Genomic DNA, 27,950 nt, shown 5'->3' with positions numbered 1-27,950 from the left:
CGTTTTTGAACATTTTTTCATGTGTCTGTTGGCCATTTGTGTGTCATCATTGGAAAAGTGTCTGTTCATATCTTCTGCCCATTTTACGATTTGTTTATTTGTTTCTCGTATTGAATTTGAGAAGTCTTTTTGTAGATCTTGGATACCAGTCTTTTATCTGTAGTATCATTTCAGCCCCGCGCGATCCGGAGCTCCTGGTCTCAGACTGGTTCCAGTGAGCGCACCGGAGCTCTGTTTCAGTCTGGTCATGCGTGTTCTCCAGCTCACAGTCTCAGTCTGCTCTCTCGCCGGTGCCAGTCTGCAAGACTGCCCGCTCCCCCGTGCAGGTGGCTACCGCTTCCCGGCACCCAAACTCAGTGGCTCCCTCCCCCTTCCATTTACCTTCCAATATCTGTGCGCAGTTTCACGGCTCCCCGCTTTGTACCTCAATACTCAGTGCTGGAGATGTTCATTTGTAGAGATCCAGACGTATCTTCCTGCATCTCATGCTGATTCCGTGGATGTTCAGGCTGGTCTGGTACCTATCCAACTCGACTCAGGGGACCGGCTGAAAAAGGGGTCCCCTACTCCTCCGCCATCTTAACTCTGCTCCTGTCTGTTCTGAATTTATATAAATGGAATTACATACTAGGTATTCTTTTACATCTACCTTCCCTTATTCATTATTACATTTGTGATATCCGATATGCTGCTGCTTACAGCAACAGATCATTCACTTTTCATTGCCATATATTATTCCAATGTGTTATTAATAATATTGAGAAGGATGTAAAGTCATCACACAAAATGTAAATGCACTGAATTCTCTATCAAAAGAGAGACACTGAAAGGTGAGAATAAAATAAAATCCAGCCATATACTAAGGTACAAGAAACATAATTAAAATGATAAAGAACTATTGAAAATAATGTTATGAGCAAAGTGATAGCCACTAAATGCACACAAAAAGCAGAAGGACTATTAATAGCTGACAAGGTCAAATTTAAAGATAAAAATTTTAAACAGGATAGAGTTAATTAGGCAATGAAAATAGGTAAAGTTATGCATAACAGTCAGAAACATGTACACATTAAAATGGAGTTAAATACACAAAGTAAAAGCTTTTAGAAATGTTAGGAGAGAATTCTTACAGAATTTGACAGATCTAGAAGTCAAAATATAAGCAAAGACAAATATAATAAGAGATCAGTCAACAAACTTCTCTACTATTTTTACAAAAACCTTAGATCCCTTGAATAAAAATATGTTGGGTTTGTTTGTTCATAGAATGTTTCAAAAATAGATCATGGTTTGGCTATAAATTAAAATTTAAAAAACAATGTTTTTTTTAACCAGGTACTTTAGTCATATACAATAAAATTAAAAATATTTATTAAAGGGAACTAAAAATCCTAAATTTGGAGATTAAGGAATATATGCCTTTGGTTAAAGGGGAAAATCAAACAGAACATCATAAATTATCTGAAAAGCAGTAACATAAGACAATCTCCTAATTCTGGACTTCCTTTGTACTTTTTCTATTTATTTGAGATGTACAGTTAGATTTTTTTGAGATCTTCTTTGTTTCTTAATGCAGGTGTTTATTGTTATAAAATTCCCTCTTGGAACTACATTCGCTGCATCCCGTATGTTTTGATATGTTGTGTTTCCATTTTCATTCGTCTCAATGTATATTTTAAATTTATCTTTTGATTTCTTTTTTGATCCATATGTGTTCAGTAGCCTGTTGTTTTATTTCCATGTTTGTGAATTATCCTTTCATGTAATTAATTTCTTCTTGTAATTATTTTCTAGTTTCTTTTTTTAAAAATTTTATTCATTTATTTGAGAGACAGAGAGAGAGTGAGCATGAGCAGGGGAGAGGCAGAGGGAGAAGCAGACTCCCCACTGACCAGGGAACACGACATGGGACTCAATCCCAGGACCCTGAGATCATGACCTGAGCCAAAGGCAGATGCTTAACTGACAGAGCCACCTGGGTGCCCGTATTTTCTAGTTTCAGACCACTATGGTCAGAATAGATGCCTGTCATTATTTCAATCTTAAGTTTATTGAGATGTGTTTTATGTCCTAACATGCGATCTATCCTGGAGAATGTTCCATGTTCACTTGAAAAGAATTTCTTCTGCTGCTTTTGGGTAGAATGTTCTATGAATGTCTAAGTCTGTCAGGCCTGACATGTATTTTAAGTCCAGGGTTTCCTTATTGGCTTTCCATCTGGATGATCTGTTGAAAGCAAAATCCGCCACTATTAATTGTATTACTGGCTATTTCTCCTTCAAATCTGTTCATATTTGCTTTACACATTTAGGTGCTCTTATGTTGTGTGCAAAAATATTTTTGAAATATTATATCCTCTTACTGGATTGACCTTTTTATTATTACATAATGACCTTCTTTCTCTTATTACAGTCTTTGGCTTAAAGTCTATTTTGTTGGAAATAAGTAGAACCACAACTGTTTTCTTTCAGGTTCCATTCATATGGACTAATTTTTCCATCCCTTCACTCTCAGTGTGTGTCCTTAAAGCTGAAGTGAGTCTTTTGAGGGCAGAATATAGTTATGTTGTGTATGTTTTATCCATTCATTCACTTTGTCTTTTGATTTGAGAGTTTAGTACATTTACATTTAAAGTAATTATTTATAGGTATAGACTTACTATTGTGATTTTGTTATTTTCTGGCTGCTTTATAATTCCTTTGTTCCTTTCTTCATCTCTTCCTTTGTGGTGTGGTATTTTTCTGTTGTGGTATAGTTAGATTCCTTTCCCTTTATCTTCTGTGGATCTGCTATAGGTTTTTGCTTTGTGGTTACAATGAGGCTTACAATTAACATCTTATATTTGTAACAGTCTATTTTAAGCTGATAATAAGTTAACTTTGCATGCATACTAAAGCTTTTCATTTTTGCTTTCCTCCACCTATATTTTATGTTTTTGTTTTGTTTTGGGGTTTTTTTTGGTGTTTTTTTTTTTTATGTTCAGTTAGCCAACGTATAGTACATCATTAGTTTTTGATAAAGGTTCAGTGATTCATTAGTTCTGTATAATACCCAGTGTTCATCACAACATGTGCCATTTTTGATGTGGTGTTCAATGATTCATTAGTTGTGTATAAATTTGATGTCATAATTTGCATTATTACCTCATGTATTTATTAAGAAATTATTGTAGTTATAGTTATAATTATAGTTATAATTATAGTTATAATACTTTTGTCTTTTAACCTTCAAACTAAATTTATAGGTGATTTGCCTATCACCATTATACTCAGAGTATTCTGAAATTAACTAATGTATTTACATTACTAGTAAGATTTATATTTTCATATGTTTTCCTGTTACTAATTAGCATCCTTTCATTTTAGCTGTAGATTCAATGCATCCATGGGAGGAGGTGAGTTCAGAAGCCTCCTATGATACCATCTTGGACCAGAACTCCTCTCTAGACCAAGCATTAGTAAGACTTACCAAGAAAAAAAAAATAGGGGTGCCTGGGTAGCGTAGTCGTTAGGTGTCTGCCTTTGGCTCAGGGCGTGATCCCGGCATTCCGGGATCGAGTCCCACATCGGGCTCCTCCGCTGGGAGCCTGTTTCTTCCTCTCCCACTCCCCCTGCTTGTGTTCCCTCTCTCGCTGACTGTCTATCTCTATCAAATAAATAAATAAATAAATAAATAAAAATCTTAAAAAAATATTCTTCTTAGTGAATTCTACCAAAAATTTAAAGAAGAATTAATACCAACCCTGCTCAAACTCTTCCAAAAATAGAAGAGGGAACACTTCCAAAATCATTTTACAAGCTGAGCATTACCTTGATACCAGAACCAGACAAGAAGACCACAAGAAAATAAAATTGTAGGCCATTATCCCTGATGAACATAGATCTAAAAATCCTCAAGAAAATATTAGTAAACCAAATTCAAAAATACATTCAAAGAATCATGCACCATAGTCAAGTAGGATTTATTCCAGGGATCCAAGGATGGTTCAACATCTGCAAATCAATCAATGTGATACACAACATTAACAAAACAAAGTGTAAAAATTATAAGACCATCTCAATAGATGCAGAAAAATTATTTGACAAAGTTCAACATTGATTCATGATAAAAACTCTCAACACACTAGGTATGGGGTAATGCACCTCAACATAATAAAGGCCATATATGACAAACCCACAGCTAACTTCATACTCAATGGTGAGAAGCTGAAAGCTTTTCCTTTAAGATCAGGAATAAGACAAGGATGGCCACTCTCACCACTTTAATTCAACACAGTACTGAAAATCCTATCCAGAGCAAGTAGACAAGCAAAATAAATAAAAGGCATCCAAATTAGAATGACAGTAAAACTGTCACTATTGCAGATGACATGATTGTGTACATAGAAAACCTAAAGACTCCACCAAAAACTGTTAAAACTAATGAATAAATTAGTAAAGTTGCAGGACACAAAATCAATAAACAAAAATCAGTTGTGTTTATATACACCATGATCGGACTATCAGAAGAGAAATTAAGAAAACTACCCCATTTACAATTGCATCAAAAGAATAAAATACCTAGGAATAAATTAAAGCAACAAGGTGAAAGATTCATACATTGAAAACGATAATATATTGATAATATAAATTGAAGACAAATAAATGGAAAAAACAGCCTGTGTTTATAGATTGGAAAAATTAATATTGTTAAAGTGTCCATACTACCCAAAGCCATCTACAGATTCAATGCAATCCCTAATAAAATTCCAGTGGCATTTTTCACAGAAATAGAAAAATAATTCTTATATGTGTATGGAGCCAACAAAAGCTGTGAATAGCCATAGCAATCTTGAGAAAGAAGAACAAGGCTGGAGGCATCACATTTCTTGATTTCAAACTATATTACAACATGTTAGCAATTGAAACAGTATGATATTGGCCTAAAAACAGACACATAGATCAACGGAACAGAATAGAGAGCCCAGAAATAAATCCACACCTATCTGGTCAATTAATTTATTACTAAGGAACTAAGATATAAATGTAATTAAATAGAGGTTAATAAAAAATAAAACTGAAAAAAAATTTTAATATCTGGATATTTAAGACATCCTCATAACTCACGGGTCAAAGAAGAAATAATACTAAAAACCTAAGCTGGTAAAGCTAAATGATACTGAAAACTCTGAATACCAAAACTTAGTTGATACAGTTAAACCAGTATTTATATGAAACTTTCTAGCAACTTCTCACTTGGTAAAATACACCTACTCACATCCTATAGTGAAAAAATCAATAGTGAGATATTAACATGGTTTTTACTAAAGATTTAATACTGTTAGAATGTCTACACTACAAAAAGCAATCTACAGATTTGGTGCAATACCTATCAAAATCTCAGTGGCAAGATCTCATTCTCTTTTAAGGCTGAGTAATAGTCCGTTGTATACCTATACCACATCTTCTTTATCCATTCGTCTATGGATAGGCACTCGGGCTGTTGACAGATCTTATCTATTGTAAATAATGCTGCAATAAATATAGGGGTCCATATTACCTTTTCAAATTAGTGTTTTCATTTTGGGGGGCAAATACTTAGTAGCAGAATTACTGGATCATATAGTAGTTCATTATTTAACTTTTTGAGGAAACTTCATATTGTTTTTCACAGTGGCTGCACCAGTTCTCTTTCCCACCAACAGTGCATGAGAGTTCCTTGTGCTCCACATCCTCACCAACATTTGCTGTTTCTTGTGTTGTTGATTTCAGCCATTCTGACAGGTGTGAGGTGATATCTCATTGTAGTTTTAATTTGTATTTCTCTGATGATGAGTGATGTCAAGCATCTTTCCATGTGTCAGTTGGCCATCTGTATTTCTTCATTGGAGAAATACCTGTTCATGTCCTCTGCCCATTTTTAAATTGAATTCTTTTTCTTTCTTTCTTTCTTTCTTTCTTTCTTTCTTTCTTTCTTTCTTTCTCTCTTTTTTTTTTTGATGTTGAGTTGTGTAAGTTCTTTATATATTTTGGATATTAACCCCTTATTGGATATCATTTGCAAATATCTTCTCCCATTCAGTGGGTTATCTTTTTCTTTGGTGGTGGTTTCCTTTGTTGTGCAAAAGCTTTTGTGTAATTTCAATAGTTTAATTTTGCTTTTGTTTCCCTTGCCAAAGGAGACATATCTAGATGAAAAAGATTAAAGATGACACAAAGAAATGAAAAGATGGATTGGGAGAACCAATATTGTTAAAACATCCATACTGCCCAAAGCAATCTACAGATTTAATGAAATCCCTATCAAAATACTAACAGTATTTTTTGCAGAACTAAAACAAATAATCCTAATATTTATGGAACCACAAGAGGCTTCAAATAGGCAAAGCAAACTTGAGAAAGAAGAACAAAACTGGAGGTATCACAATCTCAGATTTCAAAATATATTACAAAGCTATTCATTTGTTTTGGTTCTTAAATTCCACACGTGAGTGAATCATATGGTGTCTCTTTCTCTGTCTGACTTATTTCACTTAGCACCATACTTTGTAGGTCCATCCATGGTTGTTGCATTGGTGCAGCCACTGTGGAAAACAATATGTAGGTTCCTTAAAAAATTAAAAATAGAATTGCCGTATGGTCCAGTAATTCCACTACTGGGTATTTACCTCTCAGAAACGGAAATACAAATTCAAGAAGATATCTGCCTCCCTATGTTTACACAGCATTATCTACAACAGCCAAGATACAGAAGCAGCCCATGTCCATCCATAGATGAGTGGATAAAGAAGACGTGGTCTAGATATATATGGCTGAATACTGCTCAGTTATAAAAATGATTGAAATCTTGCCATTTGTAAGATCTTGCCACATTGATAGATCGAGAGGGTAAAATGCCAAGTGAAATAAGTCAGTCAGAGAAAGACAAATACTACATGATTTCACTCATATGGGGAATTTAAGAAACAAAACAAAGAAAAAAATAGAAGAAGAAAAAACAGACTCTTAACTACAGAGAAAAAACTGATGGTTACCAGAGGGGAGGAGGTTGGGGTGATGGCTGAAATAGGTGATGGGGATTGAGAGTACACGTATTGTGATGAGCACTGAGTGATGTATACAGCTGCTGAATCGTTATATCAACACCTGAAAATAACATAACCCTGTATGTTCATTACCATTCAAAAAAATCTCAACGGCATTTTTTACAAAAATAGAAAAAACAATTTTAAAATTCATATGGAACTACAAAGGACCATGAACAGCCAAATCAATTGTAAAAGAAAAGAAAAACGAAGAAAGAAAAACGAAGCTGGAAGTATCACACTTTCTTGTTTCAAAGTGTATCACGATCAAATAATCAAAACAGTATGATACCAGCATACAGACAGATATATAGATCAATGAACAGAATAGAGAGCCAGGATATAAATCCATTTATGTATGTTCAATTGATCTTTGACCTTTTGCACAAGAATACACAATAAGGAAAGAACAGTCTCTCCAACAAATGATGCCGGCTGCAAAAGAATGAAATTAGGCCCTTATTTTATACTCAAAATAAATTAATAAACTCAAAATGGATTAAAGTCTTAAACATAGGACCCCATTCTGTAAAACTCCTAAAAGAAAACACAAGGAGAAGCTTCATGGCATTTGTCTTGGCACATGTAAGAGAACAAAAAACAAACAACTGGTACTCTATCAAACTAAAAAGCTTCTGCCCAGCAAAGGAAACATTCAATAGCACAAAAAAGCAACCTACGGAATAGGAGAAAATATTTGCAAACCATATATCTGATAAGGGATTAATCTCCACATGTAAGCAATTCTTACAACTCAAAATTTAAAGGAAAAACCTAATGACCCAATTAAACACAGGTTAAAGACTTGAACAGACATTTCTCTGAAGAAAATATACAAATGGCCAACAGGCATATAACAAAAAATGCCCAGCGTCACTCAGCATCAGGGAAATGCAAATCAAAACCACAATGGGGTACCACTTCAGGATGGCTGTTCTAAAAAAGACAGGGCGTCTGCATGGCTCAGTCAGTTATGTGTCTGACTTCATGATCCCAGGGTCCTGGGATGGAGCCCTGTGTTGAGCTCCCTGCTCAGTGGGGAGTCTGCTTCTCCCTCTCCCTCTGCCACGCCCCCTGCTTGTGCATGCTCTCTCTCTCTCTTCCTCAAATAAATAAAATCTTAAAAAGAAAAAGAAAACACACACAGGCGAGGATGTAGAGAAATTGGAACATGTGCACAGTTGCTGGGAACCCAAAACAGTGCGGCTGCTGGGGAAAAAGTATAGAAGTTTCTCAACAAATTAAAAATGGAACCACCATAGGAACCAGGAATCCCATTTCTGGGTATGTATGGAAAGACCAGAACTCAGAACCTGGAAGAGTTGTCTGCTCTCCCCAGCTCAGGACAGCACTACTCACAATTGGCCGTGGACACACGAGTCATAGTTTATACATACAGTGGGATACTTACTATCCGGTCTTTAAGAAGAAGGAAATTTTGCAACACGTGAAAACATGGATGGACTTTGAGGGCATTATGCTAAGTGAAATAACCCAGTCACAGAAAGACAAAAATTGTACGATTCCATGTGGATGAGTTATCTGAAATAGTCAAATCCATAGAGTCAAACAGTGGAATGGCAGTTGCCAGGGACGGGATGGTGGAGTTATTAATTAACAGGCATTAATTTCAGTCAAACAAGAGGAATAAGGTTTAGAGATGTGCTGTACGTGGCACCTACAAACAGCAGTGATATGGTGTGCCCTTAAAAATCTGTTAAGCAGAAGATCTTATGTTAAAGTCCTCTTTTCGGAATAAAATTTTTAAAAATGTACAATCCTAAGTAGCCATTCACATAGTTAAATGAGTAAGTCCTGGACCCCATACAACAGAATACCGGAGATACTGAAAGAGAATGTCACTGGCTTAGAAAGGTGATGATTACACAGTATTCAGTAAAAAGATAAAAAATGCAGGCATGGTGTGGGGTATGGTTGTATTTTTGTAAAAGAAAAAAACCAAATTAAGTAAAATACACAAGCTCCCCAAAGTCATGTCCTCCGCAACAGGTGTGGAAGTGGAAGCACCAGACCTCCAGCAGAGTTGGGACAGTGGTTGGGGTAAGAAGAGGGGCATCCTCACTGTGGGCCAAACACTTTCTACTTCGCTGAAATTTTCCAAACAAATTTTGGTTTCATAATTTTGAAAAGCCACCACCTGATTCTCGTCCAGGAACAGAAATGTATTCAGGGTGGTCTTCTCCCACTCATAGGTCAGGCTCTGCCGCAGGGAGGACCAACAGTAAGCACAGAGGGACCCAGAGAGGATTGTTTTTCTTGATAGATCATTTCAACTCACAGAAGAATGGTACAGCTAAGGTGGTGGTGGGAAGGGGCTGATGAAATAGATCTGGGCCCAGGAGCTCACACCTGCCACCCCCAGAAGGACAGTCCACTGAGGGCCACACAGTCTGCTCTTAGATTCTATTCTCCTCTTCTGCTCACCCCTCCGGGGCCCCAGGGACTTCTGGGCTTTGGTTCCTGGCCCTGTAGGTGAGGGGGGTGGAATTAGACAAAGGTTGGTGACAGGGGACCCAGGAGAAGCAGGAGTCCCAGTGCACTACAGAGTCCAGGACACAAACAAGCTTACCTAATTGGCCATCAAGGCTCCAAGTCCCAGCCATGCAGGTGGAGAGATCTTCCCGAGCACAGTGACCCCAAGGTGCGGGTGCCTCCATGCTGCATAGCTGATGCAACAACATGTGGAAGCTGAGACCATTCTGTCCCCTGCTTCCACCAAGACCCAGGAGCTTCCTGTAGCCGGGACTTTGGGCACCCAGCCAGACTCTCACTGGGACCCCGGGTGCCCTCCCCCCCTCCCCAGTCTCTCTTGCATGGGAAGCCAGAGCAGAATGAGGAGGGGTGAGAGTTCTCGGTGCCCACCTCATTACCCTCAGCACAGACGTGGGTCAGGAGCTCGGGAGACCCTGGGAGAGTAGGTGCTAGCTGTGTGATCTTAAATGAGTCATGACCCTCACCTGGAAGAGGTGAGGTCAAGATGGCCACCCCTCAGGGCTTCTGGGGATTGAAGGACGACGCCATGTGTGTAAGGGAGGCATCAGAGCTTTGGTATACAGTAAGCACTCAGGGCTTGCCTCAGCAGCTGAAGTCGTGACCACACTCCTGTCCTGGCCAGCCCTGTCTTGGGCTTCAGGGTCATTTCAACTAAAGGTACAGGTTTTCACTAGAATCTGAGGATCACAGCACCAGGCTCCTTCATGACCTTAAATGCATGTATCAGGCTCAAATCAGTACCACCAGACTACTGGGCACATGCTTCTAAGGGACATGCCCACTGTTTGGGGGATGCAGAAATAAAGAGACCAAGTCCAGCTCTGGGGATCTCGTGGCTCTGCAGGAACGCAGATATGAAAACAAACACCTGCAAATTGATGGGACGCAGGCAGTGAGAGGAGGCATGACCAGGTTGCTGATGGCACAAAGCAGTAACAGTCATATCAGAGAGGTGACGGAGAGCCCATGGGGAGACGAGAGAGCTGGTCACACCCACACGGTGGATGGGGGTACACAGACATTCCAGGCAGAATGAGAGTATCGGAGAATCGCTGAGCATGATGCTTCCGGCAGGAGCTGAGGTCGCCCGGCAGGCCTGGAGCAACACCCTTCTGGGCCTCCTCTCCACGATCCCTCAGCTGATGGGGAAGCTATCACTCATTTGCAGTAGGGAGCAATATGACCTGAACGGAGGGTTTGATGACTCCACACAGGGAGCTCTGTGTGAGAAATGAAGCAGGGAATGGGCAGGCTGGAGCTCATTTTCAAACCATGGTGGCCGTTCAGATGAGAGGTGAGAAGGGCCCAGAGTTGACAGGAGGGACAGAGGCAGGGACGGTGAATGGAGATCAGCAGGACGCAGCCCAGGATGGGCAGCGGAGGGGATGGGCTGGGTCTGGGGTGGCTGGTGGCGGTGACATCCTCCACCTGGACATGAGCGAGAGTTTTGAACAGGATGACTTCTGAAGGGACCACCAACTGCCATCTGGAAATCTGGGCGCTGCGAATGAGAGATGTGAGTCAGTTGTGGAATTAGCAGCTGTTCTCAAAGTGCGGTCCGTGGACCAACATCATCACGCTCGGTGTTGCTCTACGAACTGGCAGCCTGTCCCTATCTGCTGTTGTCTAGTACTCCACCAGACAGATACACCACAATTCACTTGTGTTGTTTCCCATTTGCAGCGAAGGTGATTAAGGCAGCGGAGAACAGTCTCATACCGGTCTCCTTGTGCATGTGTGTGCACTTCTGTTGGGTGAATACCTCCCAGAGGAAAGTGAAATCACAGGTAAGGCCAGGTGTCTTCAACGTCCGCAGAAAATGCCAAACTTCTTGTCCTAATTTACACTCCCTTCGAGTTGCTCCTGTCCTCAACACCACTGCGTACTGTCGGTCTGCTTGCTTGTAGACATTTCAGTGGGTGTGCAAGAGTACCTCACTAGCGTGTGAACGTGCTTTCTCCTGATGATGACCAGGTCGTGCACATTTGGCTCCTCTTTCCTGTGCGTCACTTCTACTGGTCTGTTGCCTGTATTTCTACTGAGTCCTTTTTCTTGTTTGTCTAAGGATTATTTATATATTGTGCAGACAAGTCATTTTTCCCTTCACATGTTGCAAGTTTGTCCTCCCAAGCTGTGGTTTGCCTTTACACACTCTGAAGACTGTCTCAATTTTCATGTAGTTCCATCCACAAGCTACTTCCTTTATGCTTAGTACTTTTCACTCCCTGCGTAGGCAGTTTGGGATGCACTTTCCTGCACTGGGCCGTGAGGGTCTTCTGTATTGTCTTCACTATTTTGCTTTCAAATTTATTTATTTTATTTAAGTTCAATTAGCCAACATACAGTACATCATTAGTTACAGATGTATTGTTCAATGATTCATCAGTTGCGTATAGCACCCAGTGCTCATCACTTCACATGCCCTCCTTAATGCCCATCACCCCTTTCTGCATTCAGCCTATGATTGTTTTTTGTACGTAGTATGAGGTAAGAGCCAAATCTCACAGTTTACCATATGACTATCGGATTTCCGACTTTTCCATAGCGCTACCCACCTGTTTGGTAAATTGGGTGTCTAGATAAGCACAGGGTTGATTTCCAGTCTCTCTGTTCTGTTCCATCAGCAGATGGTCTATCCTCTGCCGCCAACATTGTTTCATTATTGCTACTTAGGAGTCGCTATCTGGTAGCGCAAATCCACCCACACCTTTTCTCGTCTCAAGAACGTCTTGGACACACTTGGTTTTGCACATTTCAATACACATTTTAGGATCAGCTTTTTAGATTCCACAAATAAAAATCACTGGGATTGCACTGACTCAGTGCAGTGTGGGGAGAATTGGCATTTATGCAATATTGAGTGTGCCGGTTTGGGAACCTGGCACATCCTGCCATGTTACTTAAATCTACTTTGGTTTCTCTCAACAGTTTTATGCAAAAAGGTTTTATACATATTTGGTAATGGGTAGTTGCAGGTTACTGAAATGATATCACTTTTGAATTGTCATTTTCTAGCTGTTTTCTGTTGGTCCATGTAAATATTAATCTTACATATGATGCTCTACTTACCAAGTCTTCTAAATTCACATATTGATGTTAATAATTTATCTGTAGCTTAACATGGATCTTCTATGTACACAATCATACCATCTGTTATCAATGAAAGTTTTTATTCTTTTTCTCTGAGCCTTATGATTACTATTCTCTGTCCCACCTTTCTGTGCTGGCTGGGATGCCCAGAACAATGTTGAATGGAAATGCCGAGAGGGGCAACCTTGTCTTGCTCCCGTTTCAATGGAAAGCTTGCAATATTTCACTGTGAAAGATGTGTGCTGTTAGCCTTTCTTGGCTACTCTTTATCAGGGCCTCTTTAATCGAATATTGATTTTTTCCCAGTGCTTTTTCTGCATCTATTGAGATTACATGATATTCCTTTTTATTCTGTTACAGTGGTAAAGTGCATTGATTTCTGAATATTAATCTTGCATCCCTGGAATAGAAAACTTAGTTGTGGACATATTATAATTTTTATATATTACTTAATTAGATTTTGTTTGGTAAATTTGCTTTTATCATTGAGAATAGCATACTTTTTTATGCTTAAATGTCCTCGTCAGATTTTGGCATTAAGATTATGCATGGAGGAGATAATGCTAAGTGAAATAAGTCAAGCAGAGAAAGACAATTATCATATGGTTTCACTCATTTATGGAACATAAGAAGTAGGAAGATTGGTAGGAGAAGAAAGGGAAGCAGGAAGGGGGGGTAAACAGAAGGGGGAATGAACCATGAGAGACTATGGACTCTGGGAAACAAACTGAGGGCTTCGGGGGGGGGGATGGGATAGGCTGGTGATGGGTATTAAGGAGGGCACGTATTGCATGGTGCACTGGGTGTTATATGCAAGTAATAAATCATGGAACTTTAAAATATAAATAAATTTAAAATAAAAAAATAAAATAAATAAATAGAAAATTAAAAAAAAGATTATGCATGCCTCATAAAATAGCATGGAAAGTTGTCCCTCTTCTATTCTTTTGAAGATTTTGTGTAAGATTAAGTATTTTGGTAGATGTGGTCATATTTAGTAGAAGTATTTACTTTCACAAATAAAGCCATCAGGTCTTGGAATCTTTTTCATGGAAAGATTTTACAGTGTATGTTACATTTCTCAGTAACCAGGGAACTTTCAGATCTTCTACTTCTTTGAGGGTCAGTCGTGGTGGGTGATATCTTTCTAGTAGTTTGTCGATTTCATCAACATTTCAAGTTTATGAAAACATTTTGTCACGATCCCCTCCGTGTTTTTAGGATCTCAGTGATACCCTCCTTTCATTCCTGACATCAATAATTTCTGCCTTTTCTCCTTCATCCCTCAGCAGTCCTGTCATTCGATCAATCTTCTCAAATAATCACCTTTCGGTATAACATCTCTCTGGTGTATGTCTGTTTTCTATTTAAGAAATTTTGCTCTTTACTTTCTTCCTTTCTATTTTCTTGGGATTTAATTCACTAATCTTTTTATAATATTTTCAGACAAATACTGATTTCCTTTCTTTTCTAACATATGGATTTAAGCCTATAAATTCCCCTTTAAACATAGATGCATCCAAGGTTCTATATTTGTTATTCATCTTATGCAATTTTATTTTTAAATTTCAAAATTATTGTTTAGACCTGTGGCTTACTTAGAAGTACTTTTTAAGTTAAAAAATACATGAGGATTTAAAAATGTTCTATTTGAGATTTACTTTTGGTTTAATTTAAATTGCACACAAATATATTTTATATGCTTTCAGTCCTTTGAAATTTGTTGAAAGCTGCTCTGAATATAGTCCATGAATATAGTCCATGTGTGAATATGTTCCTTGTAAACTTGAAAACCATGTACATCCTCTGATGAATGGATAAAGATGTGGTATATGTACATACAATGGAATATTACTCAGCCATAAAAAGAATGAAGTCTTGCCATTTGTAACAACATGGATGGATATAGAGGGTATTATGCTAAGTGAAATAAGTCAGAGAAAGTCAAATGTCATATGATCTCACTCATACGTGGAATTTAAGAAACAAAACAAATGAACATAGGGGGGAAAAGGAGAAAGGCAAACCAGAAAACAGACTCTATAGAGAACAAAATGATGGTGCCAGAACGGGTGGGGGGAATGGGTGAACGAGGTGATGCAGATGAAGGAGTGCATGTGCTGTGATGAGGATGGGGTGGTGTGTGGAAGTGCTGAATCACTGTATTGTACACCCGAAACTAATATTACACTGTATGTTAACCAACTGGAATCTAGCATTCCATATCCAGTTTGATACTCTGTATGATGGTTCTATCAGTTCCAAGAGAGGGGGTTAAGATCTCTCACATAATTGTGGATTTGTATTTTTCCCCTTTAAGTGCCATTTTTGCTTTGTGTATCCTGAGGCTCTGCGGCCATGTGCTTCCACATTAAACAGGGTTGCCTGTCTCCCGGGTGAACTGAATGTTTCGTCTTCACTGTGAAGTGTCCTCTTCTCAGTTGGTGCTTCCGTGTTGAAGTCTGCTTTGGGCTTAGAATAACAACTCTATTTTTTGCTGAAATGTTAGTTTACTGTGTATGTTGCCATCATTTTTATTTTCAACACTTTGTTTGCTTTTTATATCTCTTATATAACATATAGTCAGGTTTTGTTTCTTCAGCCTGTCTACTAGTACACATCTTTTCATTGGAAACTTTGTTCCATCTATGGTTATACAATACACTTTAGTCCTTATATAATACTGACATACTTAGGGTTTATGCATACCATGTTCTTTAGTGCTTTTACTCTCTTGTCTATTTATTTTTTTACACTCATTTACTCTTTTTTCCTTTTTTTTTTTAGTGGTTGCACACAAATTACAACTTGTATTTTTGACTTAACACAACTGACATTAGTATTTTTATTGACTTACTGAACAATGGGGAAATCCTTTTAACTCTACTTATTTCCTCCCAAATTACCTACCTCTGTTGTGGTGTATTTTACTCTCTGCATTTTTAACCTGCCGTGCATTTTATAAAATCAGTATTTACTTAGCTATTGGGACCCTTTTTCTTTTTTCTTTTTTTTAAAAAAAGATTTTATTTATTTATTTGACAGAGAGACAGCCAGCAAGAGAGGGAACACAAGCAGGGGGAGTGTGAGAGGAAGAAGCAGGCTCCTAGCGGAGGAGTCTGATGTGGGGCTCGATCCCATAATGCCGGGATCACGCCCTGAGCCAAAGGCAGACGCTTAACGACTGCACCACCCAGGCGCCCCATGGGACCCTTTTTCTTAATCTTCATTCTTTCTTTTTTTTTAATGTTTTTTTATTATATTATGTTAGTCACCATACAGTACATCCCTGGTTTCTGACGTAAAGTTCGATGATTCATTAGTTGCGTATAACACCCAGTGCACCATGCAATACGTGCCCTCCTTACTACCCATCTTCTTCATTCTTTCTGCCTTCACTTCCCCCGCAGGGTCAGTTTCCTGCTACCTGAAGGTCACCTTCTGCTTTTCCTCCTTTGTGTGTCTACATATTCTCTCGACTTAGTTTTTCTTTATTTTTAGATGTATGCCCCTTTTTATTATGGATATTCTCAAACACACATACAAAAAACTAGAGTAGTAATGGATTACCTATTCGCACCAACCAACTTCAATAATAATCAACTTACAGCCAATCATGTCTAATCCTGTACACAAATGTTCATATTTGTGTACAGGCTCTTATATTTTGTCAATTCTCTTGGGCAAAAACCTGCATGTGGATTATGGTGGGTCATATGGGAACTCTATGCCTAACTTTCTGAGGAATGGAAAGACTATTTTCTACAGAGGCTGCACCACTCTTATATTTGTACTGGCAATGTATGAGGGTTCTAATTTTCCCAAATTCTCACCAACACTTGTTCTTCTCTGTCTTTGAAAAAATGTAGCCATTCTAATGAGCAAAGTGGTATCTCATAGTGGTTTTGATCCACATTTCCCTAATGACGTTGAACATCTTCTCTTATACTTATTGCCAAGTTGTGTATTTTCTTTGGAGAAATGTCCATGCAAGTCCTTTGCCCATTTGAAAATTTGAGTGTTCGTCTTTTTCTTGCTGAGTTGGAAGAATTCTGTATATTGCATGGATACTATATCCTTATTAGATATATAATTTGTCAATATTTTCTCCCATAATACAGGTTTTGTTTTCATCTTCTTGATAGTGTCCTTTGATGCACAAGATTTTAATTTTGATGAAGTTCAATTTGTCTATTTATTTTATTTTTAGTTTTTCTATTTTGTTGTTTGTGCTCTGGTGTCATATTTAAGAAACTGCTGACTAATCCCAAGTCACAATAATTTATGCTCATGTCTCTTTCTACTCTAATATTTTTATAGTTTTAGCACTTGCATTTAGATCTTTGTCCATTTTGAGTTAATTTTTGTATGTGGTGTAAAAGCTCTTAATGCGTTCTTGTGTGTGTGGATATTCAGTTTTCCTATCATGCAAGACTATTTTTTCCACTATTGAATGGTGCCCTTCGTCCCCTCACTGAAAATTGCAGACGTGTGATTTTATTTCTGGATCCTCGGTTCTATTCCATTGGTCTATCTCTATCCACTGTTCTGCTTCTTAGCAAGTTCTGAAATCAGGAAGTGTTAGTCCTCCTACTTTGTTCTTTTTAAATATTGTCTTGGCTATTTAGGGTCAGTTTCTGCAAAAAAAAAAAAAAAAGCAATTGGAAATTTGATAGGAGTGCATTGAATCTGTAAGTAAATTTGGGGAGTACTGCATCTTGACATTATTATGTCTTCCAGTCCATGAAAATGGGATATCTTTACATTTACATAGGTCTTCTTTCATTTCTTTCAGCAATGTTTTGTAGTTTTTCTGTATCTACTGAGATAATCATGTGTTTTCCCCCCTTAATTCCATTTGTATGGTGTATTACATTGAGTGATTTTTGTATATTGATCCACTCTTGCATTCCTGGGATAATCCTCATTTGGTTATGCTGTATAATCCCTTTAAAGTTCTTCTGGATTTAGCTTGCTAGTATTTTGTTAAGGATTTCTGTATCTATATTCATAAAAGACATTGATCTGTAGCTTCATTTTCTTGCAGTATCTTTGTATCAATTTAGTGTTAAAGCAATACAGACATTATGAAATGAATTAGGAAGTGTTTTCTCCTGTTCTGTTTTCTAGAGTTTGATACGTACTGGTGTTATTCTTGAAAAATTTGGTAGAAGTCACCAATGAAACCATCTGGTCCTGAGCTTTTCTTTGTTGGAAAAGTTTTTTGGCTACTGACTCAATCTGTTTTTTACACATCTGCTCAGATTTTCTATTTCTCCTTGAGTCGGTTATGTTAGTTTGTGTGTTTCCAGGAATTTGTTCATTTCTTCTAGGCTAGCTAATGTGTTAGCAACAACTGTCAAATATATTCTTATAATACTTTTTATTTCTGTAAGGTCAGAAGTCATGTCTCTGCTTTTGTTTCTGATTTTAGAAATTTAAGTCTTCTTCTCCCTCTCCCTCTGATCCTCCTCCCCCCTTGTGCTCTCTCTCTGTCTGCCTCAAGTAAATAAATAAAATCTTTTTTAAGAAAAAGGAACGTTCCTTATGAAGAATTCAGTATTTATATCCCAAAGAATCTATATTTTGTAAAGGGTACTAGTACTATCAGACCTACAAGAAATACTAAACGGAATTGTTTGAGCTGAAATGAAAGGACACTAGAGAGTAACTTACACCTGCATGGAGAAATAAAGAGCACTGATAAAGATAACTACACAGGTAAAAATAAAAGGCAGTTAAATGTAAAAGGAAGGAAGGAAGGAAGGAAGGAAGGAAGGAAAGAAAGAAAGAAAGAAAGAAAGAAAGAAAGAAAGAAAGAAAGAAAGAAATTTAAGTCTTCTGACTTTTTTTGGTCAATCTAGCCAAAGGTTTGTCAAGTTAAACTTTTCAAAGAACCAACTTTTAGTGTCATTGATTTTCTGCATTATTTTACTCTTCTCTAATTCATTTATCTCTTCTCTAATCTTATTATTTCATTCTTTCTATTTGCTTTGAGCTTAATTTTGTATTCTTTTTCTACTTTCTTTTCTAAGATGGAAAATTAAATTATTGATTTGACATCTTTTTTAATGTTGATGTTTATAGCTATAAATTTCTGAGTCCTTCTTTCATTGCATCTCCTAAGTTTTGGTATGTTGTGTTCCCATTTTCATTAATCTCAAAATACTTTATAATTTCCATTGTGATTTCTTCTTTTACCCATTGGTGATTTAAAAATGTGTTGTTTAGCTTCCACATATTTGTAAATTGCCTTATGTTGTTGATTTGTGATTTCATCACTTTGTTTGGAGAACATACTTGGTATAATTTAAATCTTTTAAAATTTATTGAGACTTGTTTTGTGAACTAACATACGATCTATCCAGGATAATGTTCCATGTGCACTGGCGAAGAATGTATTCTGCTATTGTTGGATACACTGTGTTCTACATATGCCTGTTAGGTCTATTTGGTTTATAATGTTCAAATCAATTATTGCTGATATTTAGTTTTGTTGTTCTATTTGCTATTGAAAGTGGAGTATTGAAGTCTTAAATTATTATTGCTAAATTCACTTTGGGTCTTGAAAGATATTTTGGATAGATGTAGAATTCTAGTTGGTAATTATTTTCTTTGAACAAAGGAAAATGTAATTCCTTTTACTTTGGCTTCCATTATTTTTAATCTGGTAAGCCAACTGTCAGTCTTACTTCTAAGGTTGATACTTTGAAGCAGCTATGTCTTCTTTAAAAAAAAAATTATTTACTTATTATAGCGGGGAGGGGCAGTGCGAGAGGAAGAAAAATTCTCAAGTGGACTCCAGGTGCCCCTGAAGAAACTATGTCTTCTTTCTCTGGCTGCTTCTAATATTTTTTCTCTTTATTTTGGTTCTAAATACTTTTATTATGATATGTCTAAGCGTGGTGTTCTTTGTATAAATCCTGCTTTGATTTTGTAGGGTTAATGAATATGTAGAATAATATCTTTCATTGGTTTGAGATAATACTTGGCCATTATCTCTTCAAGTTCTGATTTAGCCTATTTATCTCTTTCCTTTTTTTTTTTTAGGAACTCATACTATGTATGTCTCTATATCTTCGGTCTCTAACTTCATTTCTGATTTTTCTATCCTTTTTCTCTTAATGCTTCACTCTGAATATTTTCTACTGATCTGTATTCTAGTTCACAAATTTTCTCTTTAGCTATTTCTAATCTGTAAAATTCATTCATTGAGTTCCTAATTTTAGTCATTGTAGTTATAAAAAGTTACATATTATTCTCTGTATTACTTACACATTTCTGCTAAAATTTTTTTATAATAATATTTTTTATTATATTATGTTATTCACCATACAGTTCATCCCTGGTTTTTGATGTAAAGTTCGATGATTCATTAGTTGCGTACAACACCCAGTTAACCGTGCAATACATGCCCTCCTTACTACCCATCACCATTTCTGCTAAATTCTTAGTCTCATCTTTTGTCCTTTAAATTTAAATTCAATTAGCCAACATATAGTATATTACTAGTTTTTGATACAAGGTTCAATGATTCATTAGTTGTGTGTGTGTTAACTCCAAAATCTGCAACCTCTTTGGGTTTTCCTATTTTTTGTTATTTTAATTCATATTGCAGGAACTCCTCAATTTTTGAATTGTGTGCCTGGCAGTATATACATAAAACTTTTGTGGATAACACTGAGGTATAGCATAATGTGTCTTCCTCTTGAGATATATTTATTTTTGCAAGGTGTCAGAGACACTAGCACTCAGATCGCATCTTAATACAATTTCAGTGATTGAAATGGTCAGAAGCTGAGCTGCCTACCCAGTCCTTATTTAACTCACTCTTATGGTGCATCTGCCTGGTTCCTAGTAACCAACCACTGTCAGCATTAGTTTTATAAGACATAAAAAAAACCTCACTGCTTAGCCACCTGGCCTCTCAGACTTCCTCTTCAAAATTGGCTTATGTCTCAAGGGAAAAAGAAGCTCTCAGTAATGAAATCCCTGGGCCTCTGTGTTTATCTTGAATTTTGTTTAGTAATTCTTTACTAAATCATTAACTCTCTTATACCTTGAATTGGATTTAGTTTTTGTTGTAGATTATCTTTTCTTAACAGTCTTCAGCAGGAAGTTTAGCTTGACCTACTTATTCTGCCAATATTGGAGCTGTAATTCTCCTGGTGAGGACTGAGGCTCATGCCACCCCACAGAAATGGAAACCTCTCCACGGTCTACTTTCAAGATTTTGTGCTGGAGGGATTTGAGGGTGGCCTGGAGACCCAGGCCCTGCTCTTTGCTGTGTTCCTGGCCCTGTACATGGTGACTGTGCTGGGGAACGTCACCATGATCATGGTTATCACCCTGGATGCCCACCTGCACTCCCCAATGTACTTCTTCCTCAAGAACCTCTCCTTCCTGGATCTGTGCTACTCATCTGTCATAGCCCCCAATGCCCTGGCCAACTTTTTCTCCCCATCCAAGGTCATCACCTTTGCAGGCTGTGTCACCCAGTTATTCTTTTTCTCCCTACTGGTCACCACTGAAGGGCTCCTCCTGGGTGTCATGGCCTATGACCGCTTCATGGCCATCTGCAGCCCCTTGCACTACCCCATCACCATGTGCCATTCTGCCTGCATTCGCCTGGTTCTGGGCACCTACTGTGGAGGCTGCCTCAACTCTGTTGTGCAGACAAGCTTCACATTCCACCTCCCATTTTGCAGCTCCAACCACATCAACCATTTCTTCTGCGATGTTCCCCCCCTGCTCCAGCTTGCCTGTGGCAACACAGCCATCAATGAACTTCTCTTGTTTGGCATCTGTGGGCTCATCATTGTGGGTGTGACATTTGTGGTCCTTGTCTCCTATGGCTACATCACAGTGACCATCCTGAGGATGCACTCAGTAACTGGGAGACGCAAGGTCTTCTCCACCTGTGGCTCCCACGTGGCTGCAGTGACTCTCTTTATTGGGACTGTCTTTGTCATGTATGCCCAGCCAGGAGCAATTGAGTCCATGGAGCAGGGCAAGGTGGTCTCTATCTTCTACACGCTGGTCATCCCAATGCTCAATCCCCTCATCTACAGTCTGCGAAACAAGGATGTGAAGAAGGCCCTGTGGAGGCTGGGCCAGAAACACACAACCATGTGAAGGATGTGCTGGAGGCAGACAATGTGTTCTGCAGACTGGATGGAGGCCTCAGAGGGACGCTGAACTGTGAGGACCCCCTCAAACCTCTTTCACTTCCAGATGGAACTGAATATGTTAAGAAACTCATTCATTTACTCTTTCAATCAATGTTGCTTGAAAGCATTTAATGGACCAGATGCTTACTAAGTGGGAAATGCATAGACAAATAAGGATGTTCTTCACCCAAAACTCTAAATGTTCAGAGAAGGAGCAATGACTTGAATCACATGAAGACTAGGCAGAGCCATCACTGGGCATCAAGGCAGGGGTGAGTCTTCTGCCTATGACTCATCACGGTTCTCTGGGCCATCCATGAGATTCAGTGGGAGAGAAGTCAGATGTTTGTGCACCTTCATCAAACTTGGAAGGAAAAAATGTCTGTAAACACAGTACCTCCACCCTCCTGTCCTCCAGATGCGGGGCCTTGCTCTCTCCTGTTGGCCAGACATGAGCATTTACCTCTCATAAATGGGCTGCCATCTTCAATACCATTGCCAGAGAGATCTGTTTAAAATAATAACGTAATACATGGCCAAGGCATTCCCCATGGTGGGTCTGGTGTCATTAGGAATAGGCTTGGCTGGAGCGGTTCGGGTCTGACGGTAGGGCCTCTCTCACAGAGGAGCCAGGTTGGTGGTCTGAGACAAATGCATTGGTTTCATTCAGGGGAAGGAGCTCCCTTGGGCTCTGCTTCATGACACCGAGGGCATGGAAGACACTGTTACTAGGAAAGATGACCCAGAGCTCCAGCTGTGACATCCACCTTCCTAGTCACAGAATGGGAGACATGAAGTATAAACATATAATTTCTATGCATCTACAGAAAATATATCAAATCATATGCACTCAGGGAGATCACCACTACCCAAGTTAAGAAAGAAACCTACCCAGTTTCTACAATACCCCTGCCTCCTTCTACTCATTGCCCTGCGAGGTTAACACCTATCCTCCCTCTAACACACCAGATTAGTTTTCTAATTTTGCCTGATGTGAACTTCCTATGAATAGAACCACACAATTTTTCTTCTTTTGCTTTTTTTTTGTGTGCTAATATTCTCTCTGTGAGGTTAATCCTTGTGATGGTATATCATAGCAGTTCTTTAAATTTCATTACTATATAAATTTCATTACTATATAAATTTCATTAAATGAAGACACCTTAATTTATCCATCTTACTGTTGATGAACACTTGGGCTGTTTCCAGTTATTGTCTTTCAAAATAATGCTATTATGAAATACATTTATTGATTTGTTTATTCATTTATTGCTGTGAATTAATTCCTTTGGGCATTCTCAGGAGTGGAATTGTTCATTTTTTTGGCAAACTCAAGTTTTCCAAATATGTTACAGCAATCTTTGTTCCCAAATATAGTGCCTCAGAGTTCCTGTTGCTGCACAATCATCACAAACAAGCCATGTTGTCTATCATATCAATTTTAGTCATTCTGGTGGGTAGACAGCCACATATCATTGTGGCTTTCATTTTCATTTTTCCAATGGCCAATGGGCTGACCAGATTTTCATATATTCAGAAGCTATTTGGATGCCCTTTTGGGGAAGTATATATGTTTTTCTCAGTTTTTCTACTATATTGTTTTTCTTTTTCATATTGACTGTAGAAATTTTGTCTATATTCTGGATATGAGCCCTTCACCAGTTATAGGATTTGCAAATATCTTCTCCCTCTTTGTGGCTTCCACATCTGCACTTGTATTGATTTAAGACTTTTTCTGTTAACGGAGGTTCTTAAATTTACTAAGTAAAGTTAGTTTATCAGTCATTTCCTTCATGGATACTTCATTCTGCAGCATGTTTAAAGAACCACTGTCCATACTAGGTCCAAAAGATATTTCTCTTTTTAAAAAAATTTTTTATTATGTTATGTTAGTCACCATACAGTACATCATTAGTTTTTGATGTAGTGTTCCATGATTCATTGCTTGCATATAACATCCAGTGCTCCATGCAATACATGCCCTCCTTAATACCCATCACTGGGCTAGCCTGTCCCTCCACCCTCCTCCCCTCTAAAACCCTCAGTTTGTTTCCCAGAGTTCATAGTCTCTCATGGTTCATCTCTCCCTCTGATCCCCCCCTTTTATTTTTCCCTTCCTTCTCCTAATGTCCTCCATGCTATTCCTTATGTTCCACAAATAAGTGAAACCATATGAGAATTATCTTTCTCTGACTGACTTACTTCACTTAGCATAATCTCCTCCAGTTCCATCTATGTTGATGCAAATGTTGGTTAATCATCCTTTCTGATGGCTGAGTAATATTCCATGTATCCCAATGTTCATAGCAACAATATTCACAATAGCCAAACTGTGGAAGGAGATGAGCTATCTTCAAACAGATGAATGGATAAAGAAGATGTGGTCTATATATACAATAGAATATCACTCAGCCATCAGAAAGGATGAATACCTACCATTTACATAGACATGGATGGAACTGGAGGGGATTAGGCTAAGTGAAATAAGTCAATCAGAGAAAGACAATTATCATATGGTTTCACTCATATGTGGAATTAAGGAATAGCACAAAGCACAATAGGGGAAGGGAGAGAAAAATGAGTGAGAAGAAATAAGAGAGGGAGACAAACCATGAGAGACTCTTGACTCCAGGAAATAAACTGAGAGTTGCAGATAGGTGGGTGGGCAGATAGCATAACTGGTGATGGGCATTAAGGAGGGCACATGATGTGATGAGCACTGGGGTGTTATACGCAAGTAATGAATCATTGAATACTACATCAAAAACTAATAATGTACTATATGTTGGCTAATCGAATTTAAATTTAAGAAAAGAAAAAGAAAAGGCAGTAAAAGAGTAGAAGACAAAAACAAGAACAAAGAACAAGGGGAACAACAGAAAACAGTAACAAATATGGTAAATATTAGTCCAAACATATCAATAATCACTTTGAATGTCAATGGTCTAAATGCACCAATTAAATTATATAGATTGTCAGAATTATCAAAAAACAAAACCCAATTATATGCTGTCTATAAAAATCCCACTTAAAATATAGATTAAAATTAAATGAATGGAGAAGGAGAATCTAGGCTAACACTAACCAAAAGAAAGCAGGAGTAGCTGTATTCATTTCAGACACAGCTGACTTCATAGTAAGGGAAGTTATCAAGGATGAAGACAGACATTACACAATAATAAAGGGGTCAGTTCTCTAAGAAGACACAACAATCTTTAATGTGTATGCAACAAACAGGAGAGCATCAAATTGCATGAGGCAAAAATTGGTAGAACTGCCAGGAGAAACAGATGAATCCATTATTATTATAGTTGGAGACTTCAATTTTTAAAAGATTTTATTTTATTATTTATTTGAGAGAGAGAGTGTACGAGTGGGGAGGTAGGAACAGAGAGAGAAGTAGACTCCCCACTGAGCAGGGAGCCCAATGTGGGACTTGATGCAGGGCTCAATTCCAGGATCCTGGGATCATGACCTGAGCCGAAGGCAGACACTTAACTGACTAAGCCACCCAGGCGTCCCTATAGTTGGAGACTTTAACACCTCTCTAATAGAAATGGACATATTCAACTGGCAGAAAATTAGTAAGGACATGGTTGAACTCAACAATGCTATCAGTCTATTGGATATAACATACACCTATAGATTACTTCATCCAGCACCAGTAGAAAGCACATTGTTCTCAAAATTGCTTGGAACATTCACCAAGATAGATTACATTCTGGGCTATAAAACACACTTAACAAATTTAAAATAATAGAAATCACACAATGTCTACTCTCAGCCCCCAGTAGAATAAACTAGAAATCAATAGCAAAGATAGCTAAAAATCCCAAAATACATGGATCTTAAACACACTTCTAAATAACACAAGGCTTAAAGAAGAAATCTCAAAATAAATTTAAATATATTTTGAACTAAGTGAAAATGAAAACACAACTCACCAGAATTTGTGGGGTGCACAGAAAGTACTGCTCAGGGGGAAATTTAAAGAATTGAATGCATATATTAATGTAAAAGAAAGATCTACAGTCAATCATCTAAGGTTCCATCTTAGAAAAAATAGGGGGGGAAAGCACTAATTATATCCAAACTAAACAGGAGGAAAAAATAATAAAAATTAGAGCAGAAATTAATTAAGAATAGAAAAACAGTAGAGGAAATCAATGAAACCAAAAACTGTCACTTTTAAAAGATCAACGAAATTGATAAGCCTCTAACCAGACTAAGAAAAACAGAGAGAACAAAAATTATTAACATCAGAAGAGACAAAGAGGAAATCACTACAGATCCATGGACTTTAAAAGGATAGTAAAAGAAAACTAAAACAACTTGATATCCAATAAGTTGGTAACCTAAATGAAATGGACCAAATTCTTGAAAAACAATTTGCCAAAACTCACACATGAAGAAACTGACAATCTGGACATGCCCGTATCTTTTAATGAAATTGAAAGCAATAATTGATAACCTTACAAAACAGAAAGCATCAATCCCCAGATGCTGATGAATTCTACCAAACATTTAAAGAATAAACTGTACCAATTCTCTACAATCTCTCTCAGAGGGATACTTCCCAATTCATTGTATGAGGCCAGGATACCCTAATACCAAAACCAGATGAAGACATCACAAAAAAAGTACAGACCAATATCTCATCTGTCATGAACAAAGATACGAAAATCCTCAACAAAATATTAGCAAATTGATTCTACAATGTAAAAAATAATTACACACCACAACCAAGTGGGATTTATCCCACGTATGCACGGTTAATGAAACATTTTAAGTCAAATAATATAATACAACAAATCAACAGGCTAAGGAAGGAAAGTCATGTAATCGTATTGATAGGTGTAGAAAAAACATTTTTCATAATCCAACATCCATTTATGATAAAAAACTATCAGTAAATTAGAAATGAAAGGGACTTCCTCAACCTGACAGGGACTGTCTAAAAGAAACCTAAGCTAACATCATACTTAATGGTGTGAAATGTGAAGCCTTCCCACTCGGATCGGGAGCAAGACAAGGATATCCCCTCTCACTACTCCTTTTCAAAATCATGCTGGAGTCCTAGCAAACTCAATAAGGTGGGGAGAAAAAGGAAACAAAAGACATCCTGATTGGGAAGGAAGAAATAAAACTTTGTTCACAGATGACACAACGATCCCTACAAAAGCCCAAAGAATCAACAACAAAAAACTCTTGGCACTAATAAGCAATTACAGCAAGGTTGCAGGATATAAGGTTAATACTTAAAAGAAAATCTCTTTCCTGTATGTCAGCAATAAACAAGTGAAATTTGAAACTGAACACACGATACTGTTTACATTATCACTGCTTACATTATCACCCCCCCAAAAAGAAATACTCAGGTATATATTTAACAAAACATGTACAAAATATATATGAGGAAAACTACAAACTTCTGATGAAAGAAAACAAAGGAGAGCTAGATGAATGGAGGGATATTCCATGTTCATGGATAGGAAGACTCACTATTGTCAAGATGTCAGTTTTTTCCAACTTGGTCTATAGATTCAATACAATTCCAATCAAAATCACAGCAAGTTATTTTGTGGATAATAACAAACCAATTCTAAATTTTCTGGTAAAAGACTCAGAGAAAACAACAAAATATCAAAGGAGAAAAACAAAGTTGGAGGACTAATACTACCTGCCTTCAAGACTTCCTATATAGCTACAGTGATAAAGACAAAATAGTCTGATTATTTGATACTACTTTCAAATATAGAAATCAATTGTTGGACAAACTAGACATTGTTGTGAAAACAGGAAATGATCCTCAACTCTTGCCTTTACTGTGCATAAATATTAATTTGAAATGGATCATAGATGTAAAACAATATAACTTCTAGAAAAAAATAGGAGAAAATTTTCACAACCTTGCAGTAGGCAAAGATTGCAAAACCCAAAAATACTAACCAAATAAAGGAAAAAAACATAGACTCCACCAAAATTTAAAATTTCTGCTCCTCCAAAGACACTGGTAAGAAGGGCAAGCCGCAGAGGGGGGGAAGATATTTTTATCATACATACCTGGCAAAGGACTTGTAGACTTGTATGCAAACTATATAAAGAACTCTCAA

General features: G+C 37.6%; 1 protein-coding gene across 1 annotated transcript; it reads left to right on the top strand.

The window, feature by feature from the left end:
- The first annotated feature begins 20,851 nt into the window (after nucleotides 1–20,851).
- LOC103662609 (olfactory receptor 12-like) lies at nucleotides 20,852–21,820 on the top strand. Its single transcript, XM_008690275.1, has one exon. It carries the CDS (start codon nucleotides 20,852–20,854, stop codon nucleotides 21,800–21,802), a length of 951 nt encoding a protein of 316 aa, XP_008688497.1. The 3' UTR covers nucleotides 21,803–21,820.
- The last annotated feature ends 6,130 nt before the right edge of the window (nucleotides 21,821–27,950 follow it).

The sequence above is a fragment of the Ursus maritimus genome, unplaced genomic scaffold (assembly GCF_017311325.1).
Source record: "Ursus maritimus isolate PB19 unplaced genomic scaffold, ASM1731132v1 scaffold_1, whole genome shotgun sequence".
NCBI lineage: Eukaryota > Metazoa > Chordata > Mammalia > Carnivora > Ursidae > Ursus > Ursus maritimus.
Note: the sequence above shows the minus strand (reverse complement) of the source record. Positions and strands in the feature narration are given on the sequence as shown.